The 20,963-nt window shown below is 39.5% G+C and overlaps 1 protein-coding gene across 1 annotated transcript in view; it reads right to left on the bottom strand.

Moving 5' to 3' along the window:
• Positions 1–5,238: 5,238 nt before the first annotated feature.
• Positions 5,239–20,963, bottom strand: part of LOC124977775 (aromatase) — a 29,372-nt gene continuing 13,647 nt past the window's right edge. The window contains exons 3-9 of the mRNA XM_047541583.1: positions 19,933–20,087; positions 15,753–15,929; positions 13,724–13,838; positions 10,277–10,391; positions 9,361–9,523; positions 6,719–6,960; positions 5,239–5,487 (exon numbers count right to left, since the gene is read on the bottom strand). Coding sequence (XP_047397539.1) covers positions 5,239–5,487; positions 6,719–6,960; positions 9,361–9,523; positions 10,277–10,391; positions 13,724–13,838; positions 15,753–15,929; positions 19,933–20,087 — 1,216 coding nt within the window. The remainder of the gene's footprint in view (positions 5,488–6,718; positions 6,961–9,360; positions 9,524–10,276; positions 10,392–13,723; positions 13,839–15,752; positions 15,930–19,932; positions 20,088–20,963) is intronic.

Below are 20,963 nucleotides of genomic sequence, written 5' to 3'. Positions count from 1 at the left end.
CTCGCAGGGCCAGGCTCCCTGGCCCAGGTGGTAGTTCTGGACTGAAGGGAACTTCTCAGAGGAGGGCTGCCCAGTGATCCCCACTGGGTGAGTCTTCCCCACCAGGCAAGGCTTTCCCACCAGGGAGGTAGAACCAGAGACACAGGCCCAGACCAGCCGTGCCCCAGCCCACAGTCTAGTCCCCCTTTGGCTGACCATTGATCAACAAGTGGAGTCCCTTTGCCCACTAACAAGGAATATACCCCACCCAAAGGCCACCACCCCTAGAGGGGTAGCTTCCTTATGGATCACTGCATTATCAAGGTCCTCCAAGACTTTAGGCTACTGAAGGTTGGGAGAGGAATTATTGGAAATCTACAGGGACACTGTAAGTCAATAGGGGAAATCCACAATATCTCAGAGTTTCACTACTAGAGGGGGAGACACCTGAGCAATATGAGAAAACAAGGGAAGAAAATGTCCCAAACAAACCTAGTTGCTACATCAATAAAATCTAGTGACAGCATGGCAGAAGAAATGTCAGAAAGGGACTTCAGACTGTACATAATTAAAATGATGAAGAGAAGCAAACGATGAGATGAGAGAGCAAATGCAGGCATTGAATGATCGTATCAATCAACAGTTAAAAGAGCAAATGCAGGAAGCAAAAGATCATTTTAATAAAGAGTTAGAGATGCTGAAAAAAAAAAAACCAAACAGAAATCCTTGAAATGAAGGAAACAATAAATCAAATTAAAAATTCCATAGAAAGCATAACCAATAGGATAGAACACCTGGAAGACAGAACCTCAGACATTGAAGACAAAATATTTAACCTTGAAAACAAAGTTGACCAAACAGAGAAGATGGTAAGAAATCATGAACAGAACATTTAGTTAAAACAGATAACACTATTTTTGTAGCATGATTTTAGATTGTGTCCTTTTAATATTGCTTTCAACAATGTTGATATTGAGGTTTGGGCAATTTTCCCTTTAAACTTTTTTAAAATATGTATTTTAAAAAAGAAAACAAAAACAAAACAACAACAAAAAACAAAAAAATTCCCCTGCTACTCCCGTCTCCTTTCTGCTGAGTCTCCTCCACATCTTGTTTCTGCTTATTTAAATAGTCGGAGAATAAGAGTATATTTCTGTGAAATAATTATGAGTCAGTATAATTGCATTTGGCATTGTTTAATCCTTTGCTCAGTTTGAAGAGACTGAGTGTCATCACCTCAAACATTAAGAGGAAAGTACTTCCAAAAGAAAAGGTCGCCCATGCTCTGACTTCCCATTCATTGGGTCTGAAGTGGAGAGTGTGTTTGACTTTCTGCCCCATTTCCCTGGTGAACCTGAAGGTGTTCTAAGGCCTGGAGTCTTCCAGGGTAATCTCTGCGTCACCTGCTTCCTAGAAACACAGTAGCCTGTCTCTAGACCTCACCTTCCATTTGGACCTCCTGGATGCCCTGGGTGGCTCATGGCCCTCTGGGGGTTTCAGGCTTGGATGCAGTAGATGCTTTGCTGGGAGGAGCAGGTGAAACCAGAGCATAGGCAGACTCTTTAGTGGCTCCTTCTGCCTTCCCACCCTAGTAGGACTGAGTTGTGTCTGGTCAAGGATAATCTTGAGAAAAGCAGTTGAGTCACTGCAGAATGAAGGTACATATTTACCAAAACATGAAATTGTAGCTTTATTTTCTGTCCTTCTGAAGATTCTATAATATGACAGAAGTCCAGTAAAAAGCTAAATAATAACTTTCCAATAGGATCATTCATTGGTAGTTTACCTAGTGGCACTTTTTGGGGGTAATGCTAATTGTCCCATTTTGCTTTGGGAAAGTCTTCTTGGCAGTTCATAGGCATGGCTGTGGGGTGTTCTGAAGTGATGGCCACTGGACAAAGGTTGGTTTGAGCTCCTTGGGAAAGAACTCTATCCTGGCCTCTGAAATTGTGGGGTGGGCCTCCTATGGCTCTGATTGGCTCTTGGGTTTGACCCTATACATTTGATGTGGTTTGGGGGCCCCAAAACATTTGTTCCTGTTGATTTGTCCCTGACAGCATACAAAGCCTAACATTGCCCTTGATCTTCCCCCTTTATTTCTTTTGAAGGACCAATTTTTCATGGTACTTGTCTTGATTGTTTTCATTATTCAAATCTGTATTTTTGTATGTAGAGGGAAATAATTTTCTCAACACTAATCACTAATAAATATTGTATTAAATTGTCATGAAGGAGTTCTTGTTTAATAAATGAACATATAAAAAATAAATCATGAACAGAATCTACAAGAATTATGGGATATCATGAAAAGACCAAATTTAAGAATTATTAGGATTGAGGAAGGCACAGAGAAAAAAAGAAACTGTGGTATATATACACAATGGAATATTACTCAACTATAAAGAAGAATAAAATTATGGCATTTGCTGGTAAATGGATGAAGCTGGAAAATATCATGCTAAGTGAAATAGGCCAAGCCCCAAAAACCAAAGGCCAAATGTTTTCTCTGATAAGTGCATGACAACACATAACGAGCGGGGATGATGGGGGGAAGAGAAGAATGAAGGAAATTTGGAAGGTGTAGTGGAAAATGGGGTGGAAGGAGGTGGAGGACAGAAAGATAGTAGAATGAAACAGACAGTACTACCCTATGTATATGTATGATTACACAAATGGTGTGAATCTACATTGTGTACAACCATAGAAATGAAAAGTTGTACCCCATTTGTGTACAATGAATCAAAATGCAGTCTGTAAAAGTAAAAAAGATTGTAATAATAATAAATAAAGAGAAAGGGGCTGCTTAGAAATAAAAAAGTAACAATTTTCAACTGGCATTTCTCTATAATGAGAGGGCTTTCTAAATGTGATTACTTTCCACTCAGGTTAAAAGTGTAATGAAGATGTGGCACACCTGAGAGGATAGGAGGGTACAATTGTCCTTAAAATTTGACAGTAATAGAGCCCTTATCTGTATGCATTTCACTAGCAATTTATGCATTCTAGTTCTTTGGAACTGATGAAACAGAATGATCAAGTCATTCAAGAATGACAATTAAGTACTTAACAATGAGGCAAAGTTCTGAAGAAATGGCATCAACCTACTGAAAAGCCAATAGTATTCCAAGTTCCTTAGGCCAAGTCTGTGCAAACGGATGGGGTTTGTCTACATAGGCTAAACAGAGGGAAAAGTTCAACTATTACCCAGATGTTTTGATTCTAGGAGAGTTTGTTTCTGTCATTCAAACCATGTCCCTCAGTCCCCAACTTCCAGATTCTCCTCAACATATTATTGTGTCTACATTATCTATGTACAAGTATTTCCACCTTTAAATTCACTGTATCGACATAGGCCTTGACCTCATATATAAATATGAAATACACATGGTGTTAGGGAAGTATTGGATGAGTGAGGTATGGATCCAGCCTCTTCCTCTACCATGCATCTCTAACCAGAGACAGTATGAACAATGTGCCCATAATCACTGGGTGAATTAGTTTCGATACATTAAATCTCAAATCCTGGCTTTATTCTTAGGGGTCTAAATTATTTGGAGGATTGTCTAGACCTGACTATAGACAGGCTCAGGTACACAGGCATATTCCAGGTATCTTTAGACCACAGAGAGAATCCAAATAATTCAAATCTCAATGATTTCCTTCTTCACTAATGCTCATCCTTGATTGTTAGAATATCTGCTTCTTCTTTGCTTGGTTTCTGGGGTAATGGAAAGTATCTATGGGTAAGAGTGTCTATTCAAAACCTATCTTGACAGCAAATATGGAGAGACTAGGGTGATGAGGAAGGGTCGGATGACAAAAGAAAGAAAGCAGCTCCTGCTCTCAAGGAACTGACACTCAGTTTCTACTCAGTTGCCTTGTTGCTAAACAGTAGGATGTAAGGGATGCTCAGACAGGATGTGAGAGCTGTTGACTCAGTAGACACATTTACATGTTTGTAAATGAGTTTAATTTCTCAGTTTTTCAGTGACATCCAGTAAATACACTCAGAGACTATAAACACAAGTAAAGTGGTGTTTGGAAAATTGTTCCATTTATTTGATTCCTTCTTGTAGAGCTAATTCCAAAGTATACATTTCATCCATGGCTACATACAATGATTCAATAATCTAGATAATTGTTAAATTTCTAAGATAACTATTAAATTTGAGGTAGGATTTTTAATAAATGGTTTGCAGGGGTTTTACACCAACCATGTTCTTTACTGATCTGTTGCCCTTGGATTTGGGGGCATGGAAGGAAAGGAAGGGAGACAATGTCAAGGGAGAAAAATAATGAGGTGACAGGAGCACTCCTTAGAACTCAGAATCCACTGGGTTGTAGTCCTAGTACAGATTCAGAGGGCCGTCCCACTCCTAAATTACTGATGCTATGGTAAGTGTTATGTCACTGTTTAAAGTCATTTCCTGTTAGCCGCACTAATGGAGCTGAGCAATAATGCAAACATGGAAAAGGTATTTTTATTAGAATTTGAAGTGTATCATGTGATTCCTCACCCCCTCACCCCACCCCTACCCCCTGATATCAGAAATAGAGTCCTAGTTATATTTTACCCAGGCTACTACTAAGTTAGCTTATATTACCTGAATCTATACCTACTATAACAGAGGTATTTGAGACATGAATGGAGAGACTGGGAAAGGATATTCTTTGATTCAACTTTTGCCACAGACAGAGCACATGTGGATACATAGTAGGTAACTGGGCATAACTCATGAGAAAAGTCCCTGTTGAATTTGTCTAAGTATTTCTTCAAAGAGTATGAATGTTGCCATCTTACCTCCACAAAAAAGCAAATGAAAGCTGTTTTATTCACCCTAGCAGATGTGTTTGGCCCCAGGTACTCAGACTTTTGGCCTGACTTTTCTAATCAACTTGAGTGCTTCTGCCCAGACATTAAAATGCCCTGGGGCAGGGCAATGGAGATCTGGTGGAAAACCAGATGTCGGTGTTGTGGATTTCCTATCTTTTCCAAAGCATATTTTGTGGAATTTGGTCCTTTTGGACTGCAGTTTCTTCACTGACCGCTTCCCCCACAGTCTCTTTTCTCTTGCATCTTGGTTCTATAGTTTGGATGAGGGTAGATGTCCCTTTGCTCCCATCTTGCTGAAGGCCCATAGGAGATATGCCTTGGGCCCAAATATTCACTGTGAGGATGATATTACCTGGCAAAGATGAATGGTTTCCATGCGAATTACTGATGAGAAATGCTCCAGAGTAGATACTGACCAGCCTTCTTTAGTGTTTGAGGCACTTGTCTGAATTTCTTGGGGTAAAAATCATTTCTAACAGGTCACTTGTTTCATCTGGGTGCAAGGACAAGTCATTTCTCTTCTGTATGTTTTCAACACACTTTCCTTGCAATGTCTTCACATGGAATCGTCTCAGAAGTGTAACCAGGACAACTTTCATCATCACCATGGCAATGTACTTTCCTGCACAGCTGCGGGGCCCAAAGCCAAACGGCTGAAAATACCTGTAAGGAACCTATGAAAATGATCAGACCATTAGCCAGAGTGTTCAAGACCAGAGCCACGCAATACAGTCTCTGATTTCACTCTGAAAACACTGGTGAGTCAGAACACTCTGTTGTGGGGTCTCAGTCATACTGCTTCTTCACTGACTTGAAGGACTGAATAAATAAGCCCTTTTCTCATCCATTGCGATTCACCTCTTATGTAGACTCATCCTCAGATAGTCCCCACTTTTGTCGTTCATGTAAACGAGCAGGAGTAAAGCAAAGCAATCACCTTTTTGCAGGCAATGCTGAGGTACTCAGCCAGCTCCATAGAATACCCACAGCTCTACTGCTGCTTTGCAAGTCTCCAAGGCAAAGACTGTTTGTGTGATGCCATGCAAGCCTGATGAAAAGGGGCAATGCAGACAAAACATGTCGTATCAAGCATCTGTTTTTAGTTATGAAGAAAACTAATGAGGGCCATGTCTGTCTGTCTTGTTCACATCTGAATCTACATAGTGCCTGGCACACAGATGTTCAATAAATTGTTGACCAATTGACTGATTACATGATATTATCTAGGTTGCCTGTGTAGAAACAGGATAAATTAGAGAACTGAACTAACTTCATGTTTCTACAATGTGTTCAAGTGGTAAAAGAGAGCACTGAATTATCTGGATAATTCAGATGTAAAAATACTGTTGCCTAAAACTTGACATAATGGAGGCAGAATCTCCAATATATGTCAATTATAGAAAAAGCTGAATCTCTTCCACTTATTGAGTCTTATTTAGAATGAGACCTGCTGCTTATGAGGCCATTTGATGACCTTAAAAGCTAAATCTTTTGGTCTCATTTAATTCCTATCTAAAGCAGAAATGGATTTCCTTTGGTTGCACAGTGCTAGCTGAATCTAGATGATGACAAAGTGATCAGTTTAAATGGAAAAGTAGATTTGCTGGGTTAAATAAAATTTACCTCACTTTAGGAAAATTAGGGGTCTGTATTTTTCACATTTTGACCCATCATGTTGCCCCCACTTAGATCCTATTTTGCAGAGCTGGAGACCCAGCGTCCTTGGCTTAAGAAAGAACTTGGTAGCCGCGTTCTAAGCCAGGGGACAAGTGTGCTCCCAGTGAGCTGGCAGAGGGGAATGGGTAAGAAGAACGAAATGCATGTGGTGCAAACACAGAACCACAGCAAATTCAGCAGTAGACACTGCCGAGAGTGGCACACTCAGTTTTAAGAAGGGGCTCTTACATTCTTCTCAAAGTTTTCGAGAGTAAATTCGTTAGGCTTGGGGAAAAACTCAAGTCGATGCATTCTTCCAATGTTCAGAATAATGTTAGTCCCCTTTTTCACCGGGTAGCCATCAATCACATCATCTCGTAAGGCTTTGCGCATGACCAAATCAACGACAGGTTGGTACCGCAGGCTCTCGTAAATGAAGTTTTCAACCACTTTTAGTTTCTGCACGTCATCAATCTTTATCTCTCTTTCACCTGTGGAAACAGATAAAAAGGACAAGGAAAGTAATGTTAGTTTTCAATATGTGTTGGGCACTAATGCTCCTATATTTTCCACACAATAGTTTGCTTTTGACTGACTGAAAAAAAAAATTATGTCTATAAAAATTCAGGTACCAAGACAATTATCTTAAAACCTGGGAGATCTCATAGAAACGTTGAGATTTCCTGAAAAATCAGAAACACTGGACCCACATTCCCACAGAGCATCAGCGAGCTGAAGATGAGAGGCCAATTACCCCTTCAGAGGGGGCATGTGGACCACATCTAGTTCACTTCACACATCAGGCGAAACTGCCTGGCTTCTGAAGTCTCACTTTTGCCCACTACTCTAGATTCTAGGGATCATTCATTTCCTCTCTACACTTGCGAGCAAACTCGCACCACAACCATCCCAGAAAAGGGTGCATGGGCTGCTGGACAGACAGAGTGAGACAGTGGATTTAATCCATTGCAACAAAATTTTCTCCTCTGCTTCCTGTACAATCACCTGCCCACACCTGTCACTGATATTTCCTCCACAACTCATCAAGAACAACCTGGTTCAGTAGCATGGCAAGAACTCCCCTCGCCACACCACAACAAAATAGGTACTTCAGATCAGTCCTGGTTGGACTGGGGATTGATGGGCACACTCACTGCCTCAAATTGGCATGGTATTGCTCAAAGAGGTTTGGATTAGTCCCAGAAATGTTAGAGTTTCAGCATATCCTCAAATGGGCCACCACTTTTCAAGAATCAGAACTGGCCCAGGGTATCCTGTACATCTAAGTCATGCAGGAAAGGTCTAATTAGTCAGAGAACTGTAACCAGAGTAAGAAGCCCTGCCCCACATGTACTGCTCTTTGCACCCCAGGATGCAGTGGGGTATGTTTAATGGGGGTGGGGAGGTAGAAGGGAGGATGGTGGAGAAGGTGACCAAAGGGATCCACTAGGAAGCATGAGTACAGGAGCGAGCACAGACACATGTGTAAATGTCTCTGCTGTTTTTCTGTCTTTGCAGAGGTCCACTGAAGGGCCAAGGGAACATCGATAAGCACAAACACGTTTCACTCTTGAGGAAATTGTATCAAAGTTGTATTAAAGGCTTATGTATCATGGTCTCAAAAGCAATTTCGCCCTGTGCCCTGAACTCTAGGCTTCTCTTCACTCCACTGAGCTCGATGAGTCCTCACTCTCGCACCAGCTCGTGAGCTCCACCAGTGCAGGCATGGAACTGGCTTGTACGCTGCTGTCCCTGTGCACCTGGCACAGAAACTGATAACCTGGTAGGAAAAATTTGCAAAAACATGCTGGAATTTGGAGTCCAGATGTTAATCTGGCTTTTTTCTCTCTACCTTGCCAGGTAGTTTCCCACCTTTGCCAAGCATCGTCAGATCCCTTCTCTCTCACTTATTTAACCCTTCTATGAAATGTCTCCTGATTGCTAATTATTTCAAGCAGCTCTTCAATGGATTTTAAAAAGATCGTGCTCTTTTGTGCCCTTCCACAACTAAATAACTGTTTCCCAGGACTGCATAAATTCAAGAGAGAAAAATCTACATCATGTGATACCTTTTCACATCTTTTAGAAGTGTGTTCCTGCAAAGATTATCAATACGAAAGAGATTCCAAATAAGGACCTCTGTTTTCTCCCAAAGGCAGTCTGATTCTTATGACTGTGGTAATGCTTTTGTGGGAGACTGGAGGCAGGATGGTGCTGAAGCAGAGGCAGGGCTGTGGAAATGGAGCGAAAAGATTGGAGGGAGACCTGGTGGCTCCCTGCAGAGGAGGAGGAGAGGCATCGGGGATAAGGGTTACTCTCACTGGGTGAAGTCTAGAAGGAAACTTGTCACTCCCTTGTGATTGCTGTTACCCTCTTCTCCTCCTTCTGTCACTAGCTGGAAGTTCATCTGTGACTGAGTTGCTTAAAACCTAGAAACACTGCTGTAAATGGCAGCCATTTTCCTGGGTGGACCCACAAAAGCCTTTGAACCGATAAGGCAGGCATGGCATATACAATCCCAAGTGTTTAAAAGACAAATCCAACTGTATGTGTGTGTTTGTGTGCACATATAAAAAGATCTTGAAGAATATTCAGCAATAATTAACAGTGGTTATCCCTGGGAATGGCCATGAGGTCAGGAAGGACAGTGGAAAGGATTGAGGACTATCATTTTCTACTTTATACATCTCTCTGTTACCTGAATTTTTCCAATGAGCATGTATTATTTTTATAATAAAAAACACAGAGAGGGCTATCTTTTCAACCTACCTGCATAGTCCAAGTATGATAGAATTACTGGGTTTATTTGACATCGACTTCTTAGGACACAAGAAACTGACAATCAGAAGAATTGTCCTTTAAGTTCTATTATTTATTTGATAAATTCTTACCAACAACTGTCTGTATTTCCTTCATTATTGCCTCTTCAACCTTAGGGTGCTTTGCAATAAGAAACAGCATGAAGTACACAGTGACAGACATAGTGTCAGGTGCTGCAATAAGCATTTCCAATATGCACTGGTTCACATTCTCTCTTGTCAAGTCTCCACGTTTCTGAACAATTCAAAGAGGGGAACAATTGAAAAAGTGAATCATCAGTTTCAGTAAATGAGGTGAAGTGACACTCAAGCTCAACAACCTCAATAAAATGAAATTCTAGAAATTACATGTCTCCGTAATTGACTATGAACATTTCACATGATAATCTATAGATAAATATGAACAATTTAGCTAACTATCTATGTGTAGTCTTCCCTGCATATCCTTGGGCTCCATATCTATGGATTCAACAACCAACTGGAAATTGAGACTATTTGAAAAAACAATTGTGTCTGTACTGAACATATAGAAACTCTTGTCATTATTTCCTAAACAATACAATATACCAACCATTTATATAGCATTTACACTGTATTGATATAAGCAATCTAGAGATGATTTAAAGTATGTGGGAGGATATATAAACATTTTGTCATTTTATAGGGGACTTGAACATCCTTGCATTTGAGTATCTTAAGAGGGTTCTGGAATGAAACTCCTTCAAATATAGAGGAATGATTATATTTAAGGATGTTAATATTCCTTCTTCCTGATTTCATATGTTGTATTGTGATATAGAATAGTTTTTAATTTTAAAGGTCAGTTATACTAGAATGGGATATTTGGATTGGGTTTATAGTACTTCTAGGGAAAATACTTAAAAGCAGAAATATGCAACTATTATAAAAAGCAATCTTTTCACACACATGTATATGAACAGTCATAACATATGGTGGGTGGAGAATTATAATTAGTCTAGATCAGTACCTCAGCAAAAATCAATTCAGTGGCAAAATCCATACAGTCTTCTAGTTTCTCTGCTCTGGAAACCTTTTGCCTTTTTTCTTCTACCAAAATATTTATGGCATCTTTCAAATCCTTGCTGGAAAAAAAAAGTCAGAATATAATCTACTTGTTCTCAATTTAAGCCTCTAGAAAAACATTGATTTGCTGTGTGTTTAAATAAAATGCTCTGCTTCCACTGAAACCATTGGTGCTCATGAATAAATAAATTTATATTTTATTTATTCACTAATATTCCTAAATTACACATTTTTATACTTTATGTAAGGCACCAGATTTAACTAACATTTCTCAATACAGGTAGTAAAATAAAAAATCTGTGACTTTTTAGTTAAGGGTTACACACTGATACCAAAGGCTGCACTCAACCACTTTTTTTTTTTTTTTAGCAGTACTGGGGATTGAACTCAGGGCCTTGTGCTTGCAAGGCAAGCACTCTACCAGCTGAGCTATGTCCCCAGCCCTCAACCACATTTTGCAACTTCTGATTTGGTAGGCAGTGATTAAAGTAAAGCCCATGAATGTCTTTGGTGGTGGCAAGTACTTTTCAGTTTGTCATAGGCACTTCCATTTCCTGCCTTCTCATAGCCACACAGCCCAGTTTTATTTGCCAGGCCCTAAAGACTATTGAGTCTGAGATTCCTATTCAAGACAGTAAACTTAGGTGGATATTATTCTTGATATTTATTCTCATACCTGTGGCTTCTGCCACACCATAAGCCCTAGGAACCTAAGCATAAATATGTGTATGCATTTTGACATTGTGGTAAAGGGAGAGCTACTTGGACAAAAGGGTGAGGTTCTAGCCCAGGTTGCTCACTTTCTATGTAACCTACTTTACATCTCTGAGCCTACGTCTTCTTTACAGTGAAAGGACCAGACTAGATGAACAATAAGGTTACCTTGAGGTCTACATTCCATTCCTGTCTTAGCACTTACATGTATATGTTCATGTGTAAGCATATTGTTCCCTCAGCCTAGGGGACAATACGTTATATTACATTAAATGTACATATCTTTATTTCAAATTCTTATTGATATGGTCACAGATAAATAGCCTCTATTCTTAGAATAGTTCATCAAGTAAGAGTAGAATCTTTGATCAATATCCCTCATTTAAAAAAGTTTTTTGGACATCATAAGATATTTAAATACTTTAAGAGACACTCTTTAGGCCAGGATAGTAATTGTGTGACTCTAAATGAGGATGCATGAATTGTGTACCTCTGAATACACACACACACACACACACACACACACACCCCTCTCCAGAAAACTACCAAAGATGTATTCACATTCATTCATCCACCCATCCATTCATTCAGCAAATATTGGGTGAGCATCTTCTACATAAGGAAGACAGGTATTCATTCAATTGGTGAGCTATGGTAATTCCTTTCAAGTAGGCTTAGAATGTTGGTAGCATTTTTACTAGAGTACTAGTCCTAAAATTGTCTGGAAGGTGTTTGGATGATCCTAACTTCTGAATTCATAAATAGTTCTTTCGTGGAACTGCAGTCACTACTGAGCATATACTTCCTCCCTGAGCCAGAATTCCAAATTTTGTATTAATGGCCTGTGAATACAAATTGGGATTTTTCCTATTCAAGTTAAAAGTTGACCCTAATAACTGCATAAATGTATGCATCTGCATTTATGTGCCTTTCAGAACTGAGAATTGAGTTCAATTGAGTTCAGTTTTCAGGGACAAGGAAATCTCTAACTTACAAGCATATGTTATAAGAATGTACCTGTGAATCAGTTGTTTGGAATTCTGAACACATTTTTGAGGACTAGGCTACCAGCCTAAACTATAAACACCTATTCCAGGTATTATGGGGCTGGAAAGTTTTACATCTGCCAAAACAAAATGTAGAAAACAATACTGCTATGATATTTGGAATGAAAAGAAACAAAAATATAAAATTGAATAGAGGTTGGGGTAGGTGTCCATGTATCTTCCCATAAATGTATTTTCAAAAAGTACTGACATTATTTTAAGGGTTAGGTGGAAGAGATTAGAAGATTTCTCTACATCTGTATTACTGTAGGACATAGGAGTTGAAACTGGTGCACTAATCATTGGCAACTGTGATATACAGAGGAAATGCTGCTGAACTCCCTTCTATATACACAGGAGGGAAACTGATATACAGTTTCCTTCTATGTTCTATGGGCAGAAAGGCCAATACCAAGGCTAAACTAATGACCCAAAAGTATACAAAGAGACTTCAGAATACCACCACCACCAAGTCTGATCACAGTGAAGAGATAAATCCTTTATCAGATTAATTAAAACCACAGTAACCTCTGTGGAAACCAAAGGAAATGTATAAAGAACGAACTGTCCAAATCATTTACCTAATACTCATCAACCATGTGAGACCATGCAAAGCAACATCTAGTTAGGTTCCTCCTTAGAAACTAATATTATTGAATTTCAAAATCCACAGAAAGGATAAAATTGGGTCTTCAAAAAGTCTGGGAAATTTTAGAACTGAAGAACTCAAGATGGTTAAGGATGCTTGAAGAAGATAGAAATACAGGGAAAGGGAAACTAACATATTTAATGCCCACTGTAGGCGATGCTTAAGGCTAATTGCTCTACATACATGATCTCATTAAACTATACTCCCACTCTAGAGGTGTTTAGTTTACTTTAAATAACTCCCAAGGTCATTTTGTTGTAAATGGTAGAGGAAGATGCAAACTGGGACTTTCTGCCTCTAGATCCCACTGGTGGTCAAAGGAGGCTGGAGGTGGTCAAAGTGTTTGGTGGCTAGAGGCCTGCACTCTAAAAACTCATGATTAGTCTGTAGGCTTTGGGATATTTGTCCAGTTTCCTATTGGACTACTTTATGACTAAAACAATGCCATTTAATGACAGATTCAGGGCCTCCAAAACAAAAAACACATAATTAAAAAACATCACATACTTTATTAAAGTTCATTATATCCATTATGAAATAATTCTTTGGGGACTATGATCAATTCTGTGGTATGAATTATGTTAAATTCATTCAGAAGTAATACAACTACAAATTGGTTCTGTGTTTCCATTTTTCCACATATGAATAGAATTCTCACAGATATTAATGATAGAATTAACTGACCTTTCTGTTCAACTCAAAACATACTGCAGTGTCCTTTCCAGAGATGAGCTCTCAGACCACACACTCAGTACCTTGGCTGAGAAGCTACTTGGCCAATGGCTTCTTTTGCTCTCTGATCTAGCTAGAAGCAGCCAAAGCACTATTAGTTTTTCATTGGCAACTTAATCAAAGATCCCCATGGGCTCTGGAGAGTGTAAAACTTACCAAAGAGGCCAACATGAGCAAAGACAATGGGAAAAAAAAAAAAAAAAGCCTCCTCTTATTGCACTCATAAATCTTCCAAACTTGTGTTACTTACACAGACTTTTCATACTTTTTGTATAGCCAAGAAATCTTAAAGAAGATGTTTGGTTTGAGAAGGAGAGCCTGCCATGCATCAAAATAACCCTGGATTTTACCCACGATGGCACTTTCTGGAAAACAAAAACAAAAATAGAGTCATTGAGAAAAATGTGAGCCTAAGAAGAGCACTCTGAGCAGAGAATATTCCCTACAGATTCTTCTGCCAGTCTGGGGTTCTAAACTGAGCAAGTTTCCATCGTCGGCAACAAATTAGTCACATGAATATCACTAGACAAACTGAACACTTTTCAACTATCATTGATTTAATTCTTATTATATTACCAAGAGAGGTAGTTTTATCATTTTGCAGGTGAAGCAACTGCAATTCATAGAAAATGAGACTTGACCAACACCATACAACCAGTGTGGCAGGAAGATCCTTAGCCTGGAGCCCAGTTCTATATGATCTCAGGGTGATGCTCTTCTTCTTTGTTGCACTGGCTCCCAAAGGCAGGTTGAGAGTTTAACAAGTACCCAGTATGAAGGGAAATAAACATCTCCCTATGCGTTATGCAGGTTTTCTGGCATCACATTCTGTACTCATGGATTAACAGAGAGATTTACAGTTCTCTATATAATCCTTCCTAACAATCAAGGCTTGGGAGAACCAAGGAGCAGGGCTATGATGTATGCAGAACAGGATGGAAGGGGACCAGCAAGAGGGTGTGACTAGAATTTTTCAGAGTGAATAAAGGCTCCCATCCAAAAGGCAATCAGATGAAGTTTCTACAGCTCTAATAAGGACCAGTTAGAGCAGAAGAGATGAGGACATAGGAGCTGGGGAGGAGAAACAGAGCTTATAGCTTGTCTACCTGCTCAAATGTGACAAACTGGGCTGTGAGTGGATAGCTCAGCTGGTTTGGGCAAATGCTGAAATTCATGCATTGTTGCTCTGCCTGGAATATTCTTCCTCCTGATCTGCACATGGCTTGTGGCCTTACTTCATTCAGGCTGTGTTCAAATGTCCTCTCCCTGGAGGTCTTTCCTGATCACCTGCTCTACAACAGCCATGCCCACCCCTACTGCCCCTGCTTTGCTCTCTGTCCTCTTACCCTGCTTTGGTTTTACTTCAAGGCATTTATTATTGTCTAATAAATTATTCAATATTTACTTGTTTTATTGTCCATATCCTCCCTGGAATGTAAGCTCCTGGAAGGTGAAAAGTTAACCTCTATTTCTGTATCCCCAGGACCTAGAACAGTGTTGAGCATAAAATAAGTATTTACTGAATGAAAATGTGACTCAGTGAACACTGCTGTAAATTAGTTCAGGAAAAATCCCATTAATCTGGACATAATATCAATAGTGGAATGGAATTTACATATTCAACTCAATCATTTCATTGTTTGCTTTTTGGTTGTGATGTTTTAATATTCACTTATGTAACATAATAAGGAAAGTGAGATATCTTTTCAAGGATGTTAGAAGTATTAAATAGCAAACATGCATGTAAAGCAACTTTCATACTGTTTGGCACATAGTAGATAGTAAATTAATGGCAGCTGTCATTATCATTTCTATCATCAGCAGCAGTAGCAGCAGTAGCGGCAGCAGCAGCATAACCATTTTCATTAAACAGAATCAAGTTTTCCTATTTGGTAGCTTTGAGGGAGGGTGTGTGATCATGTATATATACACATATATGTGTTATATCATGCATGCCAAAAAGAACAGTGAGAAATGGTTAAATATGCCTGTTTTATTGGTGGTAAGATTATTAATGACCAAGTTAGCTGCTGAATTTTAACTGGGGTAGAATCTTATTTCTTAAACCAATGAGGATAGATACAAAAGAAAGAGAGGCTGGCCTCTCCTTTATGGAATGTTATATCTTATAAGTGAACAAGACAGAAACACTAGGTGGGAGGTTGCCTTAGGAAAACTTAGAAATGTGTAAACAAGCACATGTTTAGTTGGCTAGCCTGCTGATGCTCTTGTTTCACAAAGAGCAGAATGTCAAATCACAAGAGTGAAAAGTTCAGTACCGTCCAAGGGAATCCCCAAGAAAAGCACATTGGAGGTGTCCAGCATGATGCACCGCATGAGGGTCAACACGTCAACGTAGCCCGACATATTGGTGACTTCCTCCAGCCTGTCCAGGTGCCTTATGATGGATTCAGTACAAACTGCCACCATGCGAACAAGGCCAGGGCCTGTCAAAGCTGAAGAACACACATCAGAGAATCAGCCATCACTCACTCCAGAGCTCACAAACCACCAGGCTATTTTGGCATTTTATGTTTGGAGCTCAACTGTCCTCAATTTTACATTCAGTGTAGGCTGGGAATTTTCATATTCTTTTTTATACTTTCCCCTATTTTCCTAATTTTCTACAAGCCTGTCTTTACCTTTATGGTTAAAAATGAATGAATGGGTGTTATTTTAAGCAAATTATTAAAACTTAAGCTCTCCTTCATACTCTGGAAAATCCTTTGTGAGATTGCAAATGAAACATTTAATATTTGTGGTCACAGTCACAGATCAGTGATTTTTCACATTTGTTGTATACATTTCCTTCGAAAGACAGTTTGGATTTGGCCAGGTTGTAATTATTTTATGTTTCAACAGGTGGCAGGATACTACTACAGAACCAGTGAAAATGGCCCTTAACTATTTGACTCACGGTGCTTCCTGTTTAATTGTATGTTATAGGTATAAAAATGCTAGCCTTACAAATCACCAGATGTGTCCTTATCTTAATTTCAATTTCTCTTCAAATTACTTCCAGATTTATTTTACTCAACCAATGACATGCTAAGTGATTCCTAGTTTGCTTTGCAATGTTTCCCATGGAACTAGAAATTCAGTGGCAACTGCTTATTAGTCAATAGTACACCCCCTGACACATCGTTTGCAACAGAGGCCTGAATGAAGGAAAACAGAGTGAACTGGCCCCACCCTCGCCCTCGCTGTTCCTGACCACCTGGGCAGTGGCTTTGGCTTTGGGCCCTGATGGTCTATAATGAAAGTTTCTTCTTTCCCTCTTTGTTCTGTTTTTTTAAGCTTCCTTTAGGAGTAATCTCTCTTTTGTATGCCCTTTTATTATTCAGACTTGCTGTTAAGAGTCCTCCAGACTAGTTGAAAAATCCTGAGGAACTTTGAAGGTAATTCCAGAAGATCACTCTCTCAAAAGAACCAAAACAAACAAAACACCACCACCACCACCACCACAACGACAAACTTTGAAGTTGCAACATCCCATACATCAAGGCAGACTTGGCACCTGAGAAGGAGGCCTGAGGAATGGTTTAGATCTTTAAGATTTCCATACATGTAAAAAAGAAGGTTGAGGTAGGAGCATTCTTTCTGACCACAGGAAGATCCCAGCAGACAGGAAGGACCTGGGCATTTTTCTTTGGGTGGCTATCATGTCTGCAAGTGGAACGAATCGTTCCTTGATGGTTCAATCCTTTGCATGGAAGGTTAGCTTCCAGTGTCACTGATGGTTTTCTTTAAAAGTGGTGCATGATTTGCTGCTGTGTCTCTAAGAGCTCAAAGCTGTATTTCACACTGATATGCAAAATGTAATATTGTGTCTTACAGGCAGTAGTGTGATATTAATATGATTTAATTTCTAAAAATGTGCTTAGAAGTATTGTTTATCTAGGCCAAAGGAAAATCGATCAAGTAATCAAATTCCACCACCCTGGACAAACTTTTTGTAGTTTCAAGAAACATAATACCTTTCCACACTCCTGCCTCTCCTACCAGCTCCCAGAATGAACCCTTCCCTGAGGTGCACTTAGCTTTTTCTCCAGAGACACCCAGTAAGTTAAAACTTTATTAATGTTACTGGTTTCAATACCAAAACCTGTGTCCAACTTTGTACTATATTGGAAAAACCAAAAAGGAGCCTAACTCCAAAAGGAGATTCCTCAAAAAACACTCAGAACTCTCTCTGACTATAAAAGTGTGAGGCACCACAGTGAACTTTCAGTAAGCTATCAGCCTCCTAGTTTTGGGCATTTAATTTGGGTCCAATTTGGCAGCATTTTTATTAGAAAATCTGATCTTTCATGAATAGGGCTAATCTAATAAAACATTTACAAAGATGATTCAATTGATTTAATTTCCTAGTACTACAGGTTCTGCTCTCTCTTTTTTGTGGGGGAGGTACTAGGGATTGAACTCAGGGGCGCTTTACCATTGAGCTATATCCTCAGCCCTTTTTATTTCATTTTTAAATTTTGAGGTCTTACTAGGTTGCTGAGGCTGGCCTTGAATTTGTGACACTCCTACCTCGGCCTCCCCAATAGCTTGGAATATAGGTATGTACCACCACACTGGCATTAGGTTCTACTCTTTTAACATTTCTTATACCTATGGACTCCCCTCCATCCATCCTGCATCACTTCAGTAGCTCCTGACTGTTCTCTTTGCTCATAATCATGTTTTTTTCCCAATTAACCATTCACTCTGCCAGCAGAGGGATTTTTCTAAAAACACACATAGATTTGTGTCATTTTACTAAAATCTTTAGTGATTTCCTCAAAGCTCTTGAGATAAGCTCAACTCCTTGGCTTACCCAAAGGGTCTGGTGATCTGGTCCCTCCCTCCACGTGACTTTATCCCTGCATGTGTCCATGCCAGGCACCAGGAATTACTGACAGATCCCAGGACATGGCCCTCTGGAATATTTTATTTCTTACCCCTAGAATGTTTTTCTTTGTCACACTTGCTTAATTGGTAGCTTTAACTTCTTTCAAAATTCATGGTAAGCATCCACTCCTCCAAAAACTCTGCCTTGATTCCTCAGTGGTTTGATGGCCCATTTGTCTGGGCTCTGCAGCACTGTGTACACCTCAAGCATTATTATCACCTAGAACAGTATTTGATCATGTGCTGGCCTGCCCCCTCTCAATCCCAAAGTCAACTACTCCTAAATACTAGTTCACATTTTCCAAATAAACCTGAGTCAAATGACAAAGTAAAATAAAATTTATATTTCTATGAGATCTTAAAGCATTATTTAATATGTTCTTCACAATAGCACTAGAGAACAATTTTATAATATTTATCGACTTCTGTGGATAAGAGAACTGAAGTACAAAGAAACTAAATGACTTGCCCAAGGTCATATAGCTAGTTAGGGGCAGCACTGGGATTTGAATGCACAACTTATAACCCAAGTCTTATACTTGTACATTAATCTCTTCTGCAGTTTTATAAGGCATGGGTATATTGATCTGCCCAGAACCTACTAATACGTTACAAAGGAAAAACGTACTTGACAGAGATGATTCAATGAAGGTCCTTGAGAGGAAGAGTTACTGTGGATTATCCAGGTGACCCAAACTTATCATACCAGAGGTTGACTGAGGGAAGAATAATGATGGCACAGGATCAGACCTAAAGTCCATCTGCATCACTGACAGGATTTCCAGGGCACACTTATCTTTCTTGATGCTTAATGTTAATGTCAAAAGATGGGCATGTATGTTCCCAACAGTTTCCTTTCCGGGATGACATAGTAAAGGGGAAAGTCACTAGATAAGGAAGCTCGAAATCAGATCTCCTCCAATACTTGCTGTGCTTCCTGGATGAAAATCACCACCCCTCTAAGACATTATTTCCTTAACTATAAAACTCAAGAGACCAGATGAAGCAACATACACAGTCCTTCCCTGTCCTAAAGTTCTCTAATTTTATTCACGAATTGTTTTCTCTTCAGACATCACGGCTGTCAATGATTCAACAAGCACTCTGTTCAATCATGTTTAATCAAACATATGGCTGACACTGAATTCTTAATTGAAATGATTCTAAGTATACCAATCTCCTTCTTCTTCACATTCATGAATTTGCTTCATATGTTGACAGGAAGAACAGAATTTGTGGTGGCTATAAATGTAGGCTCTAGTGTTACATCTTGGAGACTACCATTTGCTAATGCTGGAACCTTAAAGAAGTTACTTAACCTCTTTATGCCTTAGTTTTCCCTTCTGTAAAATGCAGGTGATAATAGTATTCACCACATAAAGTTGCTGTGGGATTAAAATATCAAGTGCTTAGAACAATGTCCAAGATATGGTAAAGGTATAAAGAACATTAACCCTTCTCATCATTTTATTATTTCAAAACTGTGAAACAGCGAAGTTGAAAATATGATTTTAAAAAGATACGTTCATAGATCACATAGAAGTATGTAGCTGGGTTCTTGCTTACCTTTCATGAAGAAAGGTCGAACTGCTTTCCAGAGATCTGGATTATTGTTAAATATGATGCCATTCTCATGCATACCGATGCACTGCAACCCAAGTTTGCTGCCAAATCGGGAGATGTAGTGACTATGCTTCATTACATGGAACATACTTGAGGACCTGAAAAGAGAGCAAACCTTGAGGTTAATTCACCATGGGGAGAATTCATAGTGATGCATTTTGACTATGTGATGGCTCTCTTAGCAAATTCAAATGCAATGCCTGGCTTCTAGTATTCAGGTTGAATAAATACATCTGTTGCCATGTGAGCATCCTTCTCCAACTAATTCAGTTCTACCTACTAACTCCTTGTCTGGGCATCACAAAAAATAGAACACACACAACCTTGTTCTTTATTTCCTTTTCCTCTCTAACCCAAGTCACCAACCCTTTAACCACTACCAGGGTCAGAGCTGCAAAGCTGTTATGAAATGGATCCTCTGTACCACGAGAGTCAGGATAGTCTTCAGCCTCCTGGATTCCATTTGTCTCCACCCAGATAGTGCCACTGCCTATTAGAGTGAGTCACAGAATGGGAAGTTGCTAGAATTATTGAAGTCTTGTTTAGTGAGTTTGGAACCAGCAATTCTGTCTTCATCACCCAACCCCCAGAGTCTACCATCAGGCCTAGTCCCTCCAGTGGGGTATTATTGTGGGCTCAGAAGAGATTTCCCAGAGTACCTCTGGCTCTCGGCTTTGTCAGAGCCTGGGTGTGCGGGCCTGGAAGGCTAACTGTGGTGGTAAGAGAAATTATCTCTGGGCACTGCATCTTGACTTGTCTCCTTGTGTCAAGGTCTCCAGGGTCACAGGTTTCTCCTAAAATATAGGATATTGCAAGTGTAGGGATAGTGCAGTTTGCATGGTGCCCAATAGTGCAAATTCAAGATGCATAAAATACCTATTATCTTTATTTCAGATGTGGCTATTTTTTAATTCTGGTGGACTGAATATTTATACAAGGCTTCATGTATTCAGTACCACTTCGTCTCTCCCTCC

The sequence above is a fragment of the Sciurus carolinensis genome, chromosome 2 (assembly GCF_902686445.1).
Source record: "Sciurus carolinensis chromosome 2, mSciCar1.2, whole genome shotgun sequence".
Classification (NCBI taxonomy): Eukaryota; Metazoa; Chordata; class Mammalia; order Rodentia; family Sciuridae; genus Sciurus; species Sciurus carolinensis.
This window is presented reverse-complemented; position numbering and strand designations above follow the sequence as displayed.